Source organism: Pelophylax lessonae (genome assembly GCF_965119305.1).
Source record: "Pelophylax lessonae genome assembly, chromosome: 11".
Classification (NCBI taxonomy): Eukaryota; Metazoa; Chordata; class Amphibia; order Anura; family Ranidae; genus Pelophylax; species Pelophylax lessonae.
This window is the reverse complement of record NC_138778.1, coordinates 88,758,822-88,782,673: the sequence shown is the minus strand read 5'-3', so window position 1 is coordinate 88,782,673 and position 23,852 is coordinate 88,758,822. Positions and strand designations below refer to the sequence as shown.

The following is a 23,852-nucleotide window of genomic DNA, read 5'->3' as shown; positions in this document are numbered from 1 at the left end:
GAGTGAGCGGGCACAGAGAGAGAGACAACCTGCTGCCAGAACTACAACACCTAGCTGGGGTGAGAGCGACACTGTATGGCACAAATTTTTTTTTTTTTTTTAAATGATTTACATTGTCCCTGATTAACAGGGACAATGTAATATACCCGGGACAGGCTCCTATTTGCCGGGATTGTCCCGGGAAAAACAGGACAATTGGCAGGTATGCACAAGTGTGAACAAGCCCGTTGTTATATTTTAGTGCAAGAATTGTGGATGTAGCATTTAAGATGTGGGAGACAAGGCAGGGCTTTGTTGATAGGGAATGTTTAGGCCGAAGATAGACCAGCAGAGCTGAAATCACTTCTGGATTAGCATTAGTGGATAGAAGATTGGTATTTTGCATGAAGCGCTGAATAAATATGAGAGATTTTTGCACATGCACTCGACACTGGCTGCGAAACGCACATGCTCTAAGCATGAGGGATGACGTGTTCACAACTGGCCACTGAGGGGTTAGCACACATAAGCAGAAGCCTAGGTACTGAGATGGTAAACCCCAGGTCTGGGAAATTCGAAATTATACTTTGCAATGGGTATAAAAGAGATGTATGGACAAAGCTTTTTTGGTCATGCTTCTTCTGTGGGTCACAAGGGTGCACTTGTACTCTCCTGTGACCCATAGTCTGTTGGCTGATGTCTCAGAGCCACTCCAGGCTCTAGAAGAATCCTGATCATATTGTCGGGATCAACCCAAATGCATGATTGGCAGTTGCTTCTGCCCCCTCTCCAACCCAGTGTTCCAGTGAGCGCTGGATGAACTGTCCCTGATCAAAATCAATTGGTCTTGCCGATGTCAGGCCTTTAGGCCACGGGAGCGTAAGAGAGAAGACACCGAAGAGTAAAGTGGAGAAGAGGATGTGGTTAGTACATTTTCTATAACAATTTCCCTAGAAAAAAATGCCTCAATGGAAGAAATAGTTGTTGGTGTAATTTGGAGAAATAATGCCCCATTGCTGGTGTCAGTGAGAGGATTAGTGTGCAAATTTTGGTGTTATTGAAATAAGGACCCCCCGCCCCAGCATTGGTGTCCAGGGGTTTCTTATCTTTCTGCTCCATGTCCAATTTTGTGTCTCTACTTGCCAGGTAATGTCATCGCTGGAAGTACCAATACAAGTAGCATTGGAAATCTGCCCAATAGCGTCTATGATACATGGCACGCAGGCGCCATATTGGATTTTCACTGCGGAATACAGCCTCCACATCACTACACACAGATAAATACCTCTGGGGAGCTGCGGCCATATACATCTAGGGCTCACCTTCATCCCATGAGCTTCATCCTCTAGGACTACCGCCCAGCGGGGGATCCATGGATGGTATCAAGCGATTTTAGACCCATATGCTATATGGTATCTGGGTCCATACTGTCTGGTGAGCATATCCCTGTGTCTATGGTGGTGGTGCTAATTGTACATCTGATCTGGTCACCTGTATTTTGTTCACTCAATTGGATTATCTTTGCTCACCTTGAAAGTTTTCACTTTTCAACACTTGGGACTTATCATCATTATGTATTTTATTTTGTTCATTTGATGGCACATTGTCATATTTATATCACAATCCTTGTTTGAGTGCTGCACTGGTTACAATTTGTGTCGATTGTAGTGCTGGCAGCTACTGTTACTTTTTACCTACCTATTAGCACAGTTTCAAACACATATTTTTTTCTACCTATGATACATTGCCAGATGCTGGAACACGGGTGTGTTTCGGAGCCCAGCACTGTCTTCTCGGCATTCAGTGGCTTCTTCAATCATGCAATGAGAAATCCCTGCATGTATTGATATTTTATAGCACTGCACCACTATTTTATTTTCTCACTATACAAATGTATTACACACTTAGGAGTAGCAGCTGGGTTGGGGTAGAGACAAATAACCATGGTGTGTTCTCTGGACAAATATCATAACAGGTAATCTATAGTATTTAGATTCTACTTTTAGGTTCAGCTGTTTGGTTGGAGATCTGCCCTATGTTAAGTCACCGGCTAACACATTCATTAGAGACATCCCATCAATACATATTTGTTGCATAGCACCATGTTAATTTCTCTTATTAACAAACAATACATTAATGAAAATTATTGTTAACTTACCGATATCAAGAATTCTGTCCCCAGGGTGGCTCATCTGCCAGCTCTCCAGCTGTTGCCTCTCACTGTACTGTAGACGTCGATCATGGAACACCACTCGGACTACACTCTGTAAAAGAGGTAAGTCATAATCTGCTAAAAAGTCCCTGTCATACCAATGCCATTTTGTAGCAGCTTAAAGTGAACCTGGGAGGAATAAATAGTGCTGACTTAATTAGGAAGTGCCCAGCTACAAGGCCTTCATCCCATGACCCTGGTTGCACTGCCAATTGTCAGTGGCCCACTAAGTATTGTCAGTATAATAATGACAGAGCAAGTTTCTTTAACCACTTAAGCCCGGAAGATTTTACCCCCTTCCTGACCAGGGCCTATTTTGCGATTCGGCACTGCGTGAATTTAACGGACAATTGCGCGGTCGTACGACGATGTACCTAAACTAAATTGACGTCCTTTTTTTCCCACAAACAGAGCTTTCTTTTGGTGGTATTTGATCACCTGTGCGATTTTTTGATCATGTGCTATAAACTAAAAAAGAGCGTAAATTTTGCAAAAATAACAATATTTTTCACATTTTTTATATGAAATTCCACCCCAAAAAAATGTAAAAATCAAAATGTTTTAACATTTTAGGCCAATTTGTTTTCTGCTACATATGTTTGGTAAAAAAAAAAAAATCGCAAAAAGCATATTTTGATTGGTTTGCGCAAAAGTTATTGTTAGTTTACTAACTAAGGGAAAGATTTTTGTCATTTTTGTTGTTTTTTTTTAATGCGTATTCGCGGCGATCTGCAATTTTTTTTGCGGGACTGTGACATTGCGGCGGACAGATCGGACCCTTGACTGACATTTTTGACACTTTTGGGGTTACCAGTGACATTACTACAGTAATCAGTGCTATACATATGCACTGTTACTGTAAAATGACACTGGCAGTGAAGGGGTTAACTTTTTTTTTAGAGGGAGGGGTTAAGTGTGTCCCTAGGGGCGTGTTTCTAACTGTGATTGGCTGTGGCTTGAGGAGAAAGAACAGTGATCAACGGTCCTACATAGTAGTACCGTGTGATCACTATTCTTACACAGGGGAGAATGACAGGCGGCTTGTTTACATTAGCCGCCTGCCTTTCTCCCGCTGTAACGGACGATCGCGAGTGACCGCGCACACGCGCGGGGGGGTCCATGACTGAGCGGGAACGGGAGCGCGCATCTGGCGGCGCTCGCTCGCTCCCCAGAGCCTCACAGGCTAGTGACGTACCGATACGTCACTTTGCCTGTGAGGGGCTGACCGCCGCAGTATATGTACTTGCGGCGGTCGGCAAGTGGTTAAAGTTGCTGACCTAGCTTTGAAAATGCTAGTCAACTGGCTGTTATGCTGACATACAGACTTGTGGACAATATAAATAATTGATACAGAACAGGTATACGCATCAAAAAAGACAAAGGCAGCTGCCGCCTCAGCATACCCAAGCCTACACATCCGTATGAAAGCCAAGCAATTAACATTTTAGAAGGATAGCAGAGGCAGCCTCCATGTTTTTCTCTTGACATTATTCCTTTAAAGATGAATTTGCAATGGCAGCTCACATATTGTTAACCTTAGTAGTGCACTTTAATGCTCAACATATATTGTTCCATAAAAACAATTATCTTTATTTTTTATTACCCACGGTCATAAAAATGTTTGCTTTTAAGACCAAAAATGTAATACACTGTATAACAACTTAACAGTCCATAGATGTGGTGGCTTCATTAGAGGTATTCAAGGCTTTTTTTCATTTTCTTAGGACTCACTTATTGTCCTAGAGTGACAACACCCACTCTACTGTATCTTTGTAGAAACAGAGTTGCCACTCTTAACTTGGAATTCAAGAACCTCCCCCTCCTTGTTTACAGTAAGGGCACTGAAGTTACCAGCATCCCACCCATTGTTGACCCCGTCCTCAACTGATTGAAGTATGTTTAGATAGAGATAAGTTCAGGGGAAGCCCAAGTGTATCTCTAATCAGGATGAATGGGTATTTTTCTGTATTGTGAAGGAAGAAAATGGTCGCACACCACCAGGATTCCAATGAAAAGTTCCTTTATTAACTTAAGTGGTACAAGGTACAGTAAGGTTGGACAGTAGACGCGTTTCACATGACTGCTACGTGCTTGTTCACTAGGTAGGTTCACTAGGACCATTTTCTTCCTTCATGCTTCTCCTGGTGGCGAGCCGAGGTTCAGCACCCACCTTGAATCGTGGACTTTGACTAGCCTGTTATCTCTCTTCATTATTTTTCTGTATTTGTAGCCTAAAAAATACCACAGACTCCTCATTTGTGTACATGCAAAATATTTTACATTTTTGGCTTTGGGTTAAGATATGCTTAATTAAAGCTTTTAAGTTGCCTGGCTATTTATTATAAGAGATATCTGAAACGGGTGCCTATGGACACATCATCATGAAAAAACAGCCTGCTTTAGATAAACTTACCTTTAGCAGGCGACGACCTTCAGGCAGATCAGCGGCTCCCTTCCAGTTACTTAACATCCGAATTTCATAGGACTGACCTGCACCAGAAGGTGATACATATAAATAACAGTTATACATTTTTCTCATTGGGGCTGCTTACAGACATGTTCCCAGAGAATTTTCCCCTAAACAGGCCTAGTGTGCTGTCAGGATGGAAATAGATTGGAGGCTGCAGCATAGAGAAGACACACTAGGGATAGACCGATTATTGGCAAGGCCGATATGCACTTTCCCCAATATATTGGTATCGGCCCCGGAACTGGCCAATATTTTTGTGACATCATTCTGCCGCCTCCCTCGCCTTGGACAGCTTCGTCTGGAGACGGGGCTAGTCTCACGGGAGTGTATCACAGCCATACACCCACCCACAGCAGCCCGGTGCCAGCCAGCCAACCACATCCACAGGCCCTGTACCAGCCAGCCACAGGCACTGTACCAGCGAGCCAACCAGCCACCCACAGGCTCTGTACCAGCCAGCCAGCCACCCACAGGCCCTGTACCAGCCAGCCACAGGCACTGTACCAGCCAGCCGCCCACAGGCCCTGTACCAGCCAGCCACCCACAGCCCCTGTGCCAGCCACCCACCCACCACAGGGTGTCAGCCAGCCAGCCACCCACCACAGGGTGTCCGACAGCCAGCCACCCACAGACAGGGTGCCAGACAGCCAGCCACACACAGGCCCTGTACCAGCCTGCCACAGGCACTGTACCAGCCAGCCGCCCACAGGCTCTGTACCAGCCAGCCGCCCACAGCCCCTGTGCCAGCCACCCACCTACCACAGGGTGCCAGCCAGTCACCCACCACAGGGTGCCAGACAGCCAGCCACCCACCACAATGTGCCAACCAGTCAGCCATCCACCACAGGGTGCCAGCCAGCCACCCACCACAGGGTGCCAGCCAGTCACCCTTCACAGGGAGCCACCCTGCCACCCACCACAGGGTGCCAGCCAGCCAGCCACCCACCCACCACAGGGTGCCAGACAGCCAGCCACCCACCACAATGTGCCAACCAGTCAGCCATCCACCACAGGGTGCCAGCCAGCCAGCCACCCACCACAGGGTGCCAGCCAGCCAGCCACCCACCACAGGGTGCCAGCAAGCCAGCCATTAAGCATTACACAAAAATTAACATGCTCAGTACCAGATTTGTGTCAAAAATTTTCTTTATTTTTCAAAATATATAATTTATAATAATAAATGTACAAAATATCAGCCCATATTGGCCGATACTGATACGTTGTGACCAAAATATCAGCATTGGCCCTGAAAAAAACATATCGGTCTATCCCTAGTACACACTATAAGAAAATCGGACGAACGATCATCTGATTTTCATCGCTGTTTCACAGCAAATCGGGAACCAATTAATAAAAATTTGTATGAAAATTTTCGTATGACAAAGGCTTTTTTTTTGTTGTTTTTTTTTGTTTCTGATCATGCGCAGTCTTTCTATTTTGATTTTTCTTGTACAAAAATATACAAAAAGGGTACACATTAAACTAAAATCGTTTGTTTTTTTTCCATACGAGAAAAATGTTGGCGTTTGTCCCTTGGAGCATTTTCGTATGAAAATTCAGAATCGGCTGTCGTAAGTTGTGTACACACTATACAAAAATCGTACAAAAATTCTTTGAATGAAAATGTTTGCCCGATTTTCTTATAGTGTGTACTAGCCTTAAGACTGTGAAATTGCTTTTGCCTGAAGCTCCAAGCTGTGGGTAGTTCCTCAGCGTCATCACCTGCAATGCAGGGCTATTAACCTTTCATTGTATGTGGAAGAAGCTATCGCAGCTGGGAGCACCTTAGAGAAGTGATAGGGCTGGACTGGTTGCATGAATGGAGGTAGCCGGAGGCAGGAACAAAGTAAGTATTTACCTATCCCTGTGCCCCTAAACCAAACAAGCATTTATCCCTTACAGTGCATGGGCTGTACAGCGCACACAGCCTGTGTAATGATTTTCCTGGGAACCACTGCCGCTGCATACAGCTGTCCTTTAAGATGCATTAGAAGTGGTGGCTGTACATAGTTGTGAGCTGAGAGTTCCATAAAGCACCCGCATATGCACTGACATGTGCTGTGAATGCCGACATTCTGCATTTGGAGCATGTGTCAATGGGAATGCGGGTGCTTTACTCAACCCTCAGTGCAAAACTGCATACAGCTACTTCTTCGAAGGCTTTACCTACACTAACTTCCCCTGGACAGGGAAAACACTAAACATGGCAAAATGCATTTATGCTGCATTTAGAGGTCTTTGGCTAAACATTCCTCTCCTGAATGGGGAAGAATCGAATCGGTTTAAGCTTCCCTAAACGCGGCTGCTTCTAAACTGCGTGGCAGCAGCAGGTCCCAGGAATACCATTACGTAGGCTCTGCACATTGTATGGTACCTGTATGGCTGTGTGCATGAAGCCTTATAGACCAATGATCAAATAATTGCATACTGGCTAATTGTAGAAGGGATTGGTTACCTTGGTTGAGATAGGTGAGTGACTCGTCATGTAACTTCACGGCAGGGGAGCTGGGTGCACAGAGTACACACTGGAAGACTGGGCACAGTGCAGTGGTTATTGGCTGGTCCTCTTGCTTTAGGAAGGGCAGTGGAATGGACTCTCTGTAAGTAATATATTGTACATCAACACTTACTATAGCTGATTGCAACAGATGCTGAAATTTAGGTATACAATGCAAACAAAAAGGTTTAAAAAACATAAATGTAACTACTGTTGCCCAACCTGTGGTCCTGTCGGACCTTTTGTTCTGCCCTCAGAGTCTCTGCAGATTATTCTAACACAGTCTATGACTGTCTACTGAAAAGCATGTCCTTAATCTCCAACAACTCATATAGCAACTTCACCCTCTTTGACAATCTCCTGCAGCATGTCAGCAACCCCTGACCATCTCCTGTATTCAGTGCTGTATTTTGGCCTAGGCCAACAAGGCCCAGGCCTAGGGCAGCACTTTGCGGGGGGCAGCAAAAAAGCCACCCTCCCTCCACCTGAGACTCTTTTGGCCACTAGAACCACCTCTCTCACCCCCCTCTCTCTCTCTCTATCACTCTCCCCCCTCTTCTCTCTCTCTCTCTCTCTCTCTCTCACCTCCCTCGCTCTCTCTCACCCCCTCTCTCTTTCTCTATCCTCCTCCTCTCTCTCTCTCTCTCTCATCCCCCCTCACCCCCTCTCTCTTTCTCTATCCTCCTCCTCTCTCTCTCTCTCATCCCCCCTCACACTCTCACCCCCCCTCTCTCTCATCCCCCCCTCTCTCTCACTCATCCCCCCCTCTCTCATTCCCCCGCTCTCTCTCTCACTCATCCCCCCTCTCTCTCATTCCCCCTCTTTCTTTCTCTCTCTCATCCCCCCTCTCTCTCTCTTAGATTCCCCCCTCTCTCTTTCATCCCTCCTCTCTTTCATCCCCCGTCTCTTTCAACCCCCCTCTATCTCTCTCCCTTCCACCCTCACCCACCCCCCTCTCTCTCGCCCTCCCTCACCCACCCTCTCTCTCTCCCTCCCTCTCTCTCTCCCTCCCTCACCCACCCTCTCTCTCGCCCCCTCTCACCCCCCCCATGTAGTCCCTCAGTTTTGGATGGAGTCACATCCGTTAAAAAAGGAGTGGGGAAAATTTACATGGGGCTGGGTGGGGGGGCGCACAATTTTAGTTTTGCCTAGGGCAGCACAAAAGCAAAATACACCACTGCCTGTATTATGTCCATGGTCTCTGACCCTATCTTGTATTATACCGTATTAAAAATAGGATATTGAAAAAATGTAGGTGATGTGACAGATTTTATCATTGCCTACAACAGGGTTTCTCAACCAGGGTTCCTCCTGAGGTTGCTAGGGGTTCCTTGAGCAATAGGCAATTTCTGCCTCTCCGATAAGTTCCCAATGACACCATTGTTCCTTTTAGCTATCTGTAAGGAGGTAATTCTTCCCAATGATGACAAGAGTAAGGAGCATTCTTCCCATTGCCTGTCACACTAATGTGTCATGAGTTGTAGATTTTTAATTTTTAGAAGGGGTTCCCCGAGACTAGAAATTTATTTCAAGGGTTACTCGGTGTTCAAAAGCAGGGATGAGCTTGGGCATGTAAGAGTTTGTACGTGCCGATCCCACCAGGAAGCCGACACTGCACTCCGCTAATCACAGGCAGTGAGACATTTCCCGATCTGTGCAACTGCGTGATTAGTGGAGTGCAGTGTTGACGTACGAACTCGAACACGCCCAAGCTCATCTCTGTTGAAAAGGTTGAGAAAGGCTGGCCTACAAAAATCAGACAGAATAGGGTTACACGATAACAAGTGCTTCTTGTTACCTGCAGAGATTTTCAAATATATTTAGACATCTCAGTGAAACCAATAAGCAATGACCCCCATTTCTAGGGAGAGAAACGACCTCCAGCCAGTGTAATCATTTTGGTAAGTATCCACTGCTGTTATGCCTCTATGACAGTTGATTCAATTGATATTAGCATTGACAAAGTTGTACACAGTCACCAAAATATATCAGCAGACAGTAGAACTAATATGCTCGTGCCCACATACTAGACAGAAGGTAGATGAGCTTACTGTCTATTAGAATATAAGAGAGAATACAGTCTGTTATGGCACAATGGTGGATATAGAAGGTAAAATAAATTATAGTGTAGAACAGTATAAGGGAGGATACAAACAGTGCAAGCGCTTATAATCAATTACATCATAAGGGAGGATACAGAATGTGAAAGAGTTCCAAATGTATTTTTTAATATAAAAGCATACAGAAGATGTAAGAGCTTACTATCATTTATAGGGGAGAAACAGAGGATCTGGATAAACATACATTCTAATAGGGCAGTTGGAAATAAAGAAGTTGTCAATAAAGAAGGGAAAAAAAGAGAAAAATACAGATGGTGGATGGGCTTATGGTCTATGATAGTATAAGGGAAAAATACTGAAGGTAAAAGAGTTTACAGTCAATGCAGGGGCGTAACTACAGGGGTTGCAATTGCAACCGGGCCCCATGCTCCAGGGGGCCTGTGCAGCTCCCCTGTACACCTGGATAGGAGGGGCGGCAGAGCAGCATGTAGAGAAATCACTGTCCTCCTTTTTCCTCCTGAGTGAAAGGAAGGGAAATGGAGGAGATTGGTTCCTCTGTATGCTGCCCCCGCCACTCCTCCTATCCAGTTCACTTGTGTTCTGCTGTCTCTGGGCCCCTGTGTGCTCCCCTGGTCCCCCCCCCCCCACTGTGCTGCCCCCCCCCCCCCCACTGTGCTCCCTTACCTCTTCTGCCGGCTGCTGCAGGGAATGTGTCACAATAGAGAACCAGGAGGGGGTCAGTAAATATGTAATTTACCAGCTCCTTCCTTTTCTGAATGGACAGAGTCATAGTCAGTGACATTGTAAAAAAAAAAAATAAAATGATAAAAAATGATACAATTAAAATACCAAAAAATAAAAACTACTGACACCAGTGGGTGAACTTCCAGGATCACAAAGGTCACACTTGCTATAGGGCCCTGGCATTCCACCACCATGGGGAGGCCCCAAGATGGCAGGAAGGGGGCCCACTGCAGAACTTGTGAAAGGGTCCCGTTGAAGGACCATAATAAAGGGCCCCACAATGAGAGTAAAAGGCCCCAGGATCAGTGGGAAGAGCCCCAGGCTTAAAGGAAAGGGCCCAGGCCAGGGGTTCAGGGGGCCCTTCATGGTTTCTTGCTCCGGGGGCCCTAAAGGTTCTAGTTACAGTCAATGACTATACAAGAAATATAGTAGGTGGAAGAGCTTACAATCTATTACAGTATAAGAGAAAGATACAGAAGGGGGGTGCTTATAATCTTTTTTCGTATAAGGGACAGATAAAGAAACAGGAAGCACTTACAGTTTATTAGGGTATAAGGGAGAGATACAGAAACTGGGCGAGTTTACAGTTTATTAGGGTAAAAGATAGAGATGCAGGTGAAAAGAATGAAAGCTTATTTTAAAGAATGAAAACAATGAAAGCTTATTTTAAAGAATGAAAACAATGAAAGTGTATTTTAAATTGCTGGCTATCAGAGGCCCAACAGTGATTTTATTATAAACCTCCTGGAAACCATTTTAATAATCCTCGCTGGTAACCCTCATACTCCTTACAATGAAGGCCTTCTCATGGTAAATTTTCTACAACCCTTTTCAATAAAATCTATATCTTGTGCCTTCGACCATCATGCCAATAAGTCCACTTTAACATGCCATAGGCTGCAAAAACATAAACCTGCCTCATCTATATAAATGAAAATTGTAGGGTGTCATGGCTGAGAATAATAGTTGGCTTGCTGTCCCTGGTTTCAATACAGTCCCTGACCTGAAAGAGGCATCCAGATTAGAAATTCTGAATGAAGTCAGTGCTCCTGATATACATACTTGTTCCAGGTCTGAGCTTAGTAAAGAAGTGAAGCTTTTAGACGTGGCAGGACTGCCAGGTAACCAGCAATTTCAGACAAAGCGGTCAGCAATGGCAGCCTGCATATTCTCTTAGTATAGTGTAGCAGGTTTTCCAGGCATTGGGCCTGATGTGGGTCTGCCATTATTACCGGTGACACCTTCAGCCCATTTAACCACTTGCCGACTGCCTAACGCCGATCTACGTCGGCAGTCAGCCCCTCACAGGCAAAGTGACGTAGGGCTACGTCACTAGCTTGTGAGGGTCTAGGGAGCGAGCGCGCGCCCCCGGAGGCGCGCTCCCGCGTGGTCACGGACCCCCCCGCGCGTGTGACCAGCGGACCCGATGTCCGCCGGTCACTCTGCGATCGGCGGGGGAGAGGGAGAATGTCAGGCAGCTTGTGTAAACAAGCCACCTGTCATTCTCCTCGCTGTAAAGACACTGATCACACAGATCTAGTATGTAGATCCGTTGATCAGTGTCCTTACAGCTCAAGCCACAGCCAATCACAGTAGAAAGCACGCCCCTAGGGATACACACAGCCCCTCCCTCCCAAATAAAGTTAACCCATTCACTACCAGTGTATTTTTACAGTAACAGTGCATATGTATAGCACTGATTACTGTAGAAATGTCACTGGTAACCCCAAAAGTGTCACAAATGTCAGTCAAGGGTCCGATCTGTCCGCCCCAATGTCGCAGTACCGCAAAAAAAGTCGCAGATCGCCGCCATTACGCGTTAAAAAAAAAAACAACAAAAATGACAAAAATCTGTCCCTTTGTTAGTAAACGCGATAACTTTTGCGCAAACCAATCAAAATACGCTTTTTGCGATTTTTTTTTTACCAAACATAGGTAGCATAAAACAAATTGGCCGAAAATGTTAAAAAATTTTGATTTTTACATTTTTTTTGGGGGAATTTCATATAAAAAAATGTGAAAAATATTGCTATTTTTGCAAAATTGATGCTCTTTTTTTGTTTATAGCGCGTGATCAAAAAATCGCACAGGCGATCAAATACCACCAAAAGAAAGCTCTGTTTGTGGGAAAAAAAGGACGCCAAATTTGTTTAGGTACAGCGTCGCCCGACCGCGCAATTGTCCGTTAAAGTCACGCAGTGCCGAATCGCAAAATACCCCCTGGTCGGAATGGGGGTAAAATCTTCCGAGGCTTAAGTGGTTAAGCTGAATGCACAAGTGTGAGATTGGAGACAATAACCATTCCGGCATCTTTGGTTTGTTTTGTTTATTTGATAATGGGGATGGGAGAAGGGAATGAGTGGGATACTCCTCTGGCTCAACTAGGTACAACTGGGACACTTTGCAGAAAAATGCCTACTAGCGATGTCTTGATGCCAGCTGAATGCCGACCAACGCTTGCTGGCGCTTTAAAATACTGACTTGCTGAACTTGTGCTTGAACTTGACCTTTGAAACTCTGGTTAGCTCAAAAAGTCCTGGACTGTACTGAGACTTGACTCTTGACACTCTGGTTAGCTCAAAAGTCCTGTAAACAACTCCTTCCAGCCCTTCACTGACTGAGGTAGCTCTTTGTAACTGCTTGTGCTGCTGCAACTCTCAACACTGTACACTGCACACTGTACACTTTAACTCTTCAGGGCCCAACCGCTGGCGCCCCCTTTACACTTTAGGGTCTTCTCACTAGGTACCCCCTCTACACTTCAGGGTCCTCTCAATAGGTACTCTCTCTACACTTCAGGGTCAACACTGACACCCCCTTTACCGCTAGCTGGCTCCTAGATCCCTGGGACCTTCACCGGAGTGGGTACCCTCTGCTAGGCAGAACCCCAGGGGCAGGTTACAGTACTCACAAACTGGGAATGCTTTCCTGAAACTGGACCCCCTCTGCTCCGCTGGTCCTTGGCACACCGGATCCTCTCTGCAGCTCAGCTCACTCCGTCTTCTCAGGCAAGCCGCCCGGAACACCCGATCCTGCTGACAGGAGGAGAGACAGCCATACTCTCCCTCCTGGGACTCTCCTTCCCCCCAAAGACGCTACATCATGCGCTCCCATCAAACAAATACCCACTCCCAGAATCCTGTGCGGCAGAATCTGCCTTTCTGGGGTAGATACAGGCCTGAGTGTGCCATTGGCTGGGTTTCCTCCACTGCCCAATGAGAACCCCCTCATGGAGCACAGTGGGGAGACTCCCCAGTCTCAACAGCTACAGCAGGGAGACATGACAGCCCAGCTGAAAATCATGGCCCTGCTGTTAGGCAGCTTAAGGCCCACTATACTTTACCTAGCACCTACCTTGTAGGGTGCTACATCAGTTTAATTTTAGTTTAGATCGTTTGGGCAGAGTGGAGAGGGATTAGAACATCTCTTAGGTTTTGATTGTTGTCTTTGGCCCCTTTAGGGAAATTTACCCTCTTTATTTGTCTGAGTGATCATTATCACCAAAAGTGAAAATGAAACAAATATCCCAAAGTGTTACCAGACCTAGAATAAAGGAAAAATCTTTCAATGTGGACACTAGTTCTGGTGACCCTGGTCAGGAGCAGGGCTTTCCCTCACCTTGGAGGGATTTACTCTTACTTTCGATTACACCTATGTAACCGGAAAAGGGAGTCCCAGAGCAAAAAAAAAAAAAGCAGGGGGGCGGCATGACAGGTGGGTATTGGACAGACAGGGAAGGGTTAAGATTTGTTTCGTGTGTTGGCCAGCCTTAGGAGGAAGGGATCCTGTGGCTGGGATGGGTGAGGGGGCCGGTTGGGAGCAGGCACGAGGAGAGAAGCTTCCCACCCGCCTGCCCTGTAGTTATGGTTATTGTGGATGTCGTGGCAGCCAGGCAGTGGTGGCTCTTTGAAGGAGGAGAGAATTCTTCATAATAAGAATGATAGGGACCCATCTGTGGTATGGGGTTCTTGGGTACATTCTGGTTAACGAGGGGTTTAACTTGGAATATGTAAAATGGAGGTCACTGCGAATGAGATTTGTCTCTGAGCCGGTGTGTTGCGGCTGGGGGTCGATGTGGAAGCAAAGGTTTTGGCAGTGAATAGTTTCTGTGTTGTTGCCCTCAAAGACCACCAAGCTTCATTTCTCAGTTTCTGTTTGAAGGAATGTTATGTTATTTATTTGATATTGCTGATTTGTAATAAAAGGCTGCGATGGCCATTTTACTCCAAAAAGTTGTTGTGTCTTTTAGTGCTGGTTCACACTACGTCGCTCCGACTTAGGGGGCGACCTGTGAAGTCGCGTGCAGGTCGCCCCATAGTAGTACAGGACCCTTTTTCTAAGTCGGTGCGACTTGTCTATTAGAACTGGTCCTGTACTACTCAATGGACCGCGATGGTGCACGACTTGCCAGGCTGACCAAGTCGCCTGACAAGTCGTATTAGTGTGAACCGGCACTTATAGTTAAGTGGGGTTTGGAGGGGATGGCCTTGCAGGCTGGGTAATGCTGTCAGATATCTATACTACACGTGTCATGAGGTAGAAATGTTTTACATGGGTGGACAAAGGGCTGTAAAAACAGGACAAATAAAACCAAACATACAGCTGGAGGGGCTGTACATATGCTGTAACTGCAATGACTTACTTCTTGGCCATGGCTAATTTACCACAGCTCGTCAAGTTGACAGGCAGTGCTGCCTTTCAAAGTTGCCCATTCAAGTCAATATGGCCACGCCACAACCACTAGTCAAACACTTGGCAGCTGCTGTGTGTTAGTCCAAATACAAAAAAACAACACAGGCATTCAGGAAAAGGCAGGATCACCTCCTAAATGCCTGGAAGCTGCTGCTACACTCTGAAAGGTGATCCACCACAGATCACTTTTTAGAGACTGCTGTAGTATTGAATTTAGCCTTACCTTATCCAAAATGGAAAAAAAGTTTTGTCTTATGACATAGATATTGCCAACAGACATCTTGGTTCTGCAAGACAATCACCACAGGTGGACTTTCCAAAATAGATGATCTAGAAGATTTCACATGCAAAAGGGCACTTGTGATACATTAGCATTCAGGATATGCAATATGTAACATTGAGGCATGTCAGAAATAAAGGCAGTTGTGTGCAAATGTATTTTCAAACGTCAGTCCCGTGTCCAGTAATACACAATCAGCTCCACTCAAAGCTAACTTACCAAGGTAAGTGTAGCACTACTTAGGGGTCCCTGATTATAGATTTCCCTGGGCCTCCCTCTGATTATACTGCAGCCAATTGCTTGGGTATTTTCACACAGCCAGGTGCACACTCATCTGCTCGTTATCCAATGACCAGTGTAGGGGATTTTTTTTTTTTTTGGTATAACTTGGATAGGAGAACAGGATTAGTGGGATATTCCAACATAAACTATGTACAGATGAGGACAACTCTCACTTGGCCTCACTTGGTTGAAAGTCCTTTGCTTGCTCCAGCAGCAGACTCAATGAACTCCTATTCTTCAGGACACTAACAAGTATCTGCTTTAGCTTGCACTTGTCCACTAACTTTACTAGCTTAAAGGGATGGCCCTCAGAATAGGCCCCTAGATGTAGGTCTGTACTCACAGTAGCCAGGAACAGATCCTTCTAGGTGTCTTCCATCCCAGTCAGCTCTACAGGATATCTGGGTTGAAGCTACTGCAACTCTGGCCTTTGGCAGCCTGTACAGAGGAGGGGGCAGTGACCCCCCCTCCTCTGGGACCCCGCTCTCCAGCCGAAGACCCCATGCACACGTGCTCTCTTGGTATAAATACAGTCACCCAGCATGCCTTGAGACACCTTCCTCTGCCAATGTTCAGGGCTGTATCTACACCCATGTTCCCATTTGTCAGGTTTCCTCCCATTGTCCAATATGCCCCTTATTGCCCCTTATTATTGGACCAATGTGAAACAGGCAGACAACATGAGCATCATCTGATCACACTGAGCAGACCCTATTAATGGATCACTGCTCCCTGTTAGGCAGTACTTAAGCAGGGAAACCCAAAAACTATGCACTCTCTAGCACCTACCTAGGAGGGTGCTACATCAGCATCCTTATTTTCAAAAAATTACAGTTGTTTTTGTGAGATTTGAACATTACTGTCACATGGCTGAAAATCCTTATCCTTGTAAATTTGTGTTGAAAGATTATTTGGTTTTTTTTTTTGCTTTTTTTGATTGTATAAATTAGTGGTCTCCAAACCCCAACCCTTGGGGCATTACTTCTCCCACTGACATCAACAATGGGGCATATTTTCTTCCACTGACACCAACAGTGGGGCACTATTCCTCCCACTGACACCAACGATGGGACACTATTCCTCCCACTGACACCAACGATGGGACACAATTCCTCCAACTGACACCAACGATGGGACACTATTCCTCCCACTGACACCAACGATGGGACACTATTCCTCCCACTGACACCAACGATGGGACACTATTCCTCCCACTGACACCAACGATGGGACACTATTCCTCCCACTGACACCAAGGATGGGACACTATTCCTCCCACTGACACCAACGATGGGACACTATTCCTCCCACTGACACCAACGATGGGACACAATTCCTCCAACTGACACCAACGATGGGACACTATTCCTCCCACTGACACCAACGATGGGACACTATTCCTCCCACTGACACCAACGATGGGACACTATTCCTCCCACTGACACCAACGATGGGACACTATTCCTCCCACTGACACCAACGATGGGACACTATTCCTCCCACTGACACCAACGATGGGACACTATTCCTCCCACTGACACCAACGATGGGACACTTATTCTTCCTTCTGACATCAATAACAGGGTGCTATTCTTCTCATGGACACCAAGGAAGAGGCATTGTTATCAACACCAGGACATTTTCTACTCCCACTGGCCCCCTCTAATGTCTGAAGGATAGTAAACTGGCCCTTTGTTTAGAAAGTTTAAAGACCCCTGGTATAAAAGATTTTTTCCTGTTCAGGTAATTTCCTAGCCTATACCTGAAAGGGTTAAAACCCATATCAGGTGTTTTTGCTGTCTGTCTCTTGTTAAAGATGCGCAAAAGGAAGCGAGGATCAATATCCACACTGAGGTATATTCCCATTTTAGGCATTGTTCATAATAACTGTAGCAAGGTTCCCAAGCCTGTGGCCTGAGGTGGGTCTGCCATTAGAACCGGTACTCTCTCCAGCCCATGTGAGCTGCGGCCCTGGTTGGGATAAATGAAGCAGCGACAACTCCGGCATCCTTGTTTGTGGTTTTTATTTGATTTAAAAGGGGACAGGAGAAATCGAATGAGTGGGATACTCCTTGCGGCTCAAACTAATTACACGTGGGACTTTGTTACTGAAAAATGCCCGTTGGCGCTTCCTTGACACCAGCCGGCACCAGCCAACGCTCACTGACTCTTAGAACTCTCTGTGTAACCGAAGAAGTGTTGAATCCCCGACTTATAGTCCTGTAGATCCAAGACTGAGAGCTGTAGAACTCCTGACACTGCTGTGCTGTGGAAGTCACTAAATACTGTCCCCCGCTTGGTACAGCTTGAGGTAATATCTTGTAGAACTTTGTGTAACTGTCGCTTCACTGACACTCTCTGTACAATTCAGGGCCCAGACTGCCGGTACCCCCAGGGCCCTCTATCTAGGAACCCCCTTTACAGCTAGCTGACACTGGATCCCAGAACCTCTTCCGGAGTGGTCCCCTCTAACACTTCAGGGGAACCCCCAGGGGCAATCCTCAGTACTCACGACCTGTGTAGGCTTTCCTGGGACTGGACCCCTCTCTCTCCGCAGGCTCTCGTCACAGCGGATCCCCTTTAGCTCAACTCAGCACTCTCTGGATACTCAGGCGACACCCCGAGACATCCACCTTCCTCAGACAGCCGCACTCTCCTTCCTGGGACTCTGCTCCCGCCAAAGACAACCTGTCACGCACTTCCCCCAGACTTATACCCACTCCCAGAATCCTTTGCAGCCTAATCTGGGGTAGTTACAAGCTGGGATGTGTCCCCTGATTGGGCTTCCCACACTGCCCTATGAGAAACCTCTCACATTAGCCAGGGGGATGCTTCTCCCCTCTGCAGGCACATCTGGAAGTCCTGACACCCTACCTAACAAATCACAACCCTGCTGTTAGGCAGACAAGGCCCACTATACATTTTACCTAGCACCTACCTGTAGGGTGCTACTTAACCACTTGCCTTGCCGACCGCCGCAAGTACATATACTGCGGCGGTCAGCCCCTCACAGGCAAAGTGATGTATCGATACGTCACTAGCCTGTGAGGCTCTGGGGAGCGAGCGGGCGCCGCCGGATGTGCGCTCCCGCTCGGTCACGGACCCCCCCGCGCGTGTGCCCGGCGGGCCTGATGTCCACCGGGCACTCGCGATCGTCCATTACAGCGGCAGAAAGGCAGGCGGCTAATGTTAACAAGCCGCCTGTCATTCTCCCCTGTGTAAGAATAGTGATCATACGGTTCTACTATGTAGGACCGTTGATCACTGTTCTTACACCTCAAGCCACAACCAATCACAGTTAGAAACACGCCCCTAGGGACACACTTAACCCCTCCCTCTCAAAAAAAGTTAACCCCTTCACTGCCAGTGTCATTTTACAGTAACAGTGCATATGTATAGCACTGATTACTGTAGTAATGTCACTGGTAACCCCAAAAGTGTCAAAAATGTCAGTCAAGGGTCCCATTGTCTGCCGCAATGTCGCAGTCCCGCAAAAAAAAAAAAAAATCACAGATCGCCGCCATTACGCGTTAAAAAAAAAAAAACAACAAAAATTACAAAAGTCTTTCCCTTAGTTAGTAAACGCAATAACTTTTGCGCAAACCAATCAAAATACGCTTTTTGCGATTTTTTTTTTTACCAAACATATGTAGCAGAAAACAAATTGGCCTCAAATGTTAAAAAATTTAGATTTTTACATTTTTTTGGGGGGGAATTTCATATAAAAAATTTGAAAAATATTGTTATTTTTGCAAAATTGATGCTCTTTTTTTGTTTATAGCACATGATCAAAAAATCGCACAGGTGATCAAATACCAACAAAAGAAAGCTCTGTTTGTGGGAAAAAAAGGACATAAATTTAGTTTGGGTACAGCGTTGCACGACCGCGCAATTGTCCGTTAAAGTCACGCAGTGCCGAATCGCAAAATAGGCCCTGGTCAGGAAGGGGGTAAAATCTTCCGGGGCTTAAGTGGTTAACATTAGCTAGGTGCTTGGCTAGAGACAAAGAGCGATGCAGTGCTTTTTTTTGACTCCCAATGGACTTCAGTTGAATGGGTAAACACTACCTTTCCTCCATCCACCAGGTTGAGCTGATGAGCAAAAGGAGCTTGAGAGACTTGATGGTTGGCAGCATTGAATGATGGGAGATTAAATTGGGAAAATAAACTTTACTTTGGCAGGTAATGGACCATTGGACCACAATTCCCAATACAAACCAAGTATAAAGAGAGAGCGCTGTATTTTCATAGGATAAATACCAAGGGATTTCCTCCTTGCTATGAGGAGACTGAAGTGTGCACATCAACCTTCTACAAACCTGCGTTCGTGTGCTGAGAACACTGAACCTTAGTTGTGTGAATTATTTATTTTTGCTTAACCTGATGTGTCAGTGGGGGTGAGGTTGTTCACAGGGTCAGGACAGAAGAACAGAGAGCTCAGTCTACCAAGTGGCTCCTTCAGGGGTAGCACTACATAAGATTTGTCCCCGTCAAAAGCTTTCCTCTCATCTCCTGCTTTTATGAAAACTTTAAAATGTAGGGTTTTCTCTTGCTTTCTGTCTCAATGACAATGGTCACCAGGACAAATAGAGTGGTTAAAGTGTATCTAAATCCAAAAACAAAAATTAATATATTGCAGCGTACCAGTCCTTAGATGTGATGGCTGCATTAACTTTTTTTCAGTCATTTTTTCCCTTTATTATCACCTGGGGATTGTGCCAACAACAGACTTCCTGTACTAGGGTGACAACTTATACTCACAGCGCTGTATCTAAGAAGTAGTAGTGTTGTCACCCTAGGCATTTCTCCTGATTTAGACTTTTGGACACTTCCCCCTCATCATTACTTGGAGGAGTGTTGCATTGTAGTTCACAGAAGATAGCTGGGAAAGCTATTGTTTGAGGTTTCCATTGAGCCCACAGGAAGTTTCAAGGACAGAAGGTTTCTGATAGAATTATCACATATTTTTCTTTTCTTGCAAAAAATGTATGTATACTGAAAAAAATAAACCAATGTGTTCACCACACAGGACTGGTAAACTGATCTATATTCAATTGTTGTTCTTGGAATTAGAAACACTTTATTCTCCCCAGTAGGACACAGACCACAATGAAAACTTTACCCTTACCCCTAAGCCCGGGGCCCTCAATCTCCATCTCTGCAGCCTCAGCAGAATGGAAAGGAATAGGCCTGTACAGAGCATCCCATTAATTTACAGACTGAAGCATAGTAAACACAATTTGCTATGCTTCAGTTATGAATGGACACAGTGAGTGCTGTACCGATCAATCCATGTGTCCATTCAGAAAGGGAAGGGGCCGGAGGGAGGCAGTATGATGAGAGGCAGTGTGATGGGGGGGGGGGGGGGTGGTTGTAGTGCGACAAGGAAGCAGTTTGTTGGGGAGGTATTGTTACAGGAGGGGGCAATGAGACACGGGGGAAGTGTGATGAGGGAGTGTGACAGGAGGGGCACAGTATGACGAAGGGTTATTGTGACTGGGGGGGGGGGGGCAGATTGACAGGTGAGGAGCAGTGTGACAGGAGAAGGGTACTAGGTAAGTGTGACATGAGGGATAAGTGTGATAAAAGAGAGCACTGTGAAAGGAGGGTGGGCAGTGTGACAAGAAGGGGTAGTATGATGGGGCAGTATGACAGGGGGGTATTGTGACAAGAGGGGGGGTAGTGTGACAGGAGAAGGGTACCTGGAAAGTGTGACAGGAGGAGGGCAGTGTGAAAGAGGGGGGGGGCAGTATAACAGAGGTTGGCAGTGTGACAAGGGGGCAGAATTATGGCGGGCAGTGTAACAGGAGGGGGGCAGTATGATAGGGAGGGTATTGTCATAAGGGGTCAGTGTGACGGGGGGCAGTTTGACAGGTGGAGAGCAGTGTGACAGGTGAGGGGGGAGTGTGACAGTTGGGGGGGGGGAGTGTGATAAGAGGGGGCATTGGTACAGTAGAACACACAGTATGCTCAGGTGCTGGGTTTACTTTACCCGGCCTAGGCAAGAAGCGGGAGCCAAAGTTGGGGCTAGGGACAGAGTCCATGGTCCTGGCAACTGATGACTGCCAGAAACACCTAGCACCAGGCTGGATAGGAGGGGCAGCATATAGCGGAACCAATGCGCTGCATTTTGCTCCTGCAGCCGCTGAATTCCTGCTTCTTCTCCTCTCCTGCAGGCATTCAGCGCCTGCAGGAGCAAAATGCAGGACATCGGTTTCGTTATTTGCTGCCACCCCTCTCATCCAGATTTAGACAAATGTGACAGGGGGGGGCGCATGGGCAACTGCGACCTCGACGACCCCAATAGTTAAGCCTCTGTACCCCCATAATATGGAGATGTAAAACACAATATTGGTTAAACCCACAAGTTTTTTTTTTTTTAACCAATACTTTTTCTTTGTCCCTCCTTTTAAAATCAACAAAAGCAATTATTTTGAAGTTTGACGCAAGGTTAAGTGTAGTAAAACACTTTTGATACATAGTTAAATAAATAAAAAAAGTTTTAAATATATTAAACAAAAGTTTTAAATAAATAATTAGTTATTTTGTTGAAAAGAAAAACATTTTACAAGTCTATACATCAGACCAAAAAAAGGGGACAAATGTAGAGGAAAGAAGGACTTTGTTTCAAAAGAGGGACAGTCCCTCCAAATGAGGGAAAGTTGGGAGCTATGCTTTAACTACTTTTTAAGCATATATCACAGATACTCAGCAAACAGGTTTTACTAGTGATGTAACTGATCCAATTGTAGTAGGCGCAACATGACACTGGCTACAAAAGTTATTCAAAATGCTGAAAACTATAGCAAGAGTGTGGGGCCATTCCCTTTGCCATAAGGGTAAGGAACAATAAATCTGAGCAACTACATTCCCACTAAAGCCTCGTACACACGCAACGATTGTTGGCCATGAATTTTCGGCCAACGTCCGATCGGCCAATTGTCGGCTTGTTAGTATGATGCTTCCAACAGTTGACTGCGACTTTTCGGCCGAATAAAATCTGGTGTGCATGCTATAAAATTTTTGTTGGCCGTCAACACAACGGCCGATTTTTCGTCAGTCAGTACAGATTTCGGCAGACAAAAATCTGATGAGCAAGACTGGGCATGCTCAGAGAAGAAAAAACACACGGAAAGTAAACCATCACATGACATCACTTTTGAAGTTGGTTTTTGTTGGCCAACAAAAGTCCAGTGCAAGTCTAGAGCACATTTCAACCAACAAACAACACTGGACAAAAGATGGGCGATTGGTCGGCCGATAATCGTTATGTGTGTATGAAGCTTAAGATAAAAAGAAGGGTGGATCCTGTAGCCACTATGAAAACTGGCCTATCTGTGCCCACATTACCACCATTTTCCAGTGTATCTCATTTACATCTATTTCAATGACCTGCTCTACAGGTGACAATTGCACAAAAGAAGTATGGCACACCTGGTTCATTTGTGGTGCGATAAAGAATGAATGGCACCACGATGCACCTGCCAGAACCTAGTGGGGTTGATTTACTAAAACTGGTGCGGTTGTGCATGGTAACCAATCAGCTTCTAACTTCATCTTGTTCAGTTGAGCTTTGACAAAAAACAACTGGAAGCTAATTGGTTTCTAAGCAGAGGTGCACCAGATTTTGCACTTTCCAGTTTTAGTAAATCAATCCCATAGTATTATCATGTAGAACACATAAGATATCACAAACGTTCTTGCATTTCATAGATGTGAACAGAATCTTAACTGTAAGTCTCATGCTTCCATGTTCTTACCTGTAGAATGCATTGGGTGGGCTCTGATAGTGTTCAGCAGGAGAAGGCCAGAAGTGCTCAGGTTGGCTATGCCAAAGCAGCATGGTGACTTGTTAGATGTATAGAAGGAGTGCAGTGATGGCAGTGACGTTCACTTTAAAATTCCAAAGCAGTCAGATGTCAGTGATTCTGTAATTATGTGAAGGACAGGATACTTCCAAGCCAAGACTATTCTTATACAGCAGGTAAATGTCATGAGAAGCTCCGCCATTGGCTGCTTATCGCCTGCTCTCTGTTATCATTGGCTGATCTGAATAGCACAGCCCTGCTCTTTGTGTGTGTGTGTGTGTATACATATACACAAAAAGAGACATCACACTGTGGGAGCTGTTTATATGTATGCAAAGACAAACAGACTAAGTTCACTCTGTATAAATTCATAGACAGTCTCACATGTCGGTAAGGAGGTTGACCTCTTATCAGCTATGGGTGAGATGGACATCTCCAGGCAATGCAAACATAAAACAAACTTATGGATACCCTGCAAATACAAAGAGAGTTATATCTGTAAAAGCGTATCTGTAAATGATTGGGGAAAGTTACATGGTTTATAGGTAGGATTTATTTCCCTGTAAACTCATTTAAATGGGCAGTAAAGTATGAATGTTACCTTTAGTGAAATGTAATATAATTTCTCAACTGTGAAATTTCATAAACAACAACATAAAAAATGAAAGAGGACTTTCCGACCCCCTTTTAACCACCTCAATACTGGGCACTTTCACCCACTTCCTGCCCAGGCCAATTTTCAGCTTTTAGCGCTGCGGCATTTTGAATGGCAATTGCGCGGTCATGCAACACTGTACCTAAACCAAATTTATGTCATTTTCCCCCCACA

General features: G+C 45.6%; 1 protein-coding gene across 1 annotated transcript in view; it reads right to left on the bottom strand.

The window, feature by feature from the left end:
* Positions 1-23,148, bottom strand: part of LOC309567598 (transcription factor CP2-like protein 1) — a 64,770-nt gene extending 41,622 nt beyond the window's left edge. Inside the window, exons 1-4 of the mRNA XM_082272998.1 lie at positions 22,976-23,148; positions 7,117-7,259; positions 4,605-4,681; positions 2,138-2,243 (exon numbers count right to left, since the gene is read on the bottom strand). Of these exons, the coding sequence (XP_082129124.1) occupies positions 2,138-2,243; positions 4,605-4,681; positions 7,117-7,259; positions 22,976-23,058 (409 nt within the window). The 5' untranslated portion in view covers positions 23,059-23,148. The remainder of the gene's footprint in view (positions 1-2,137; positions 2,244-4,604; positions 4,682-7,116; positions 7,260-22,975) is intronic.
* Between the last annotated feature and the right edge of the window lie 704 nt (positions 23,149-23,852).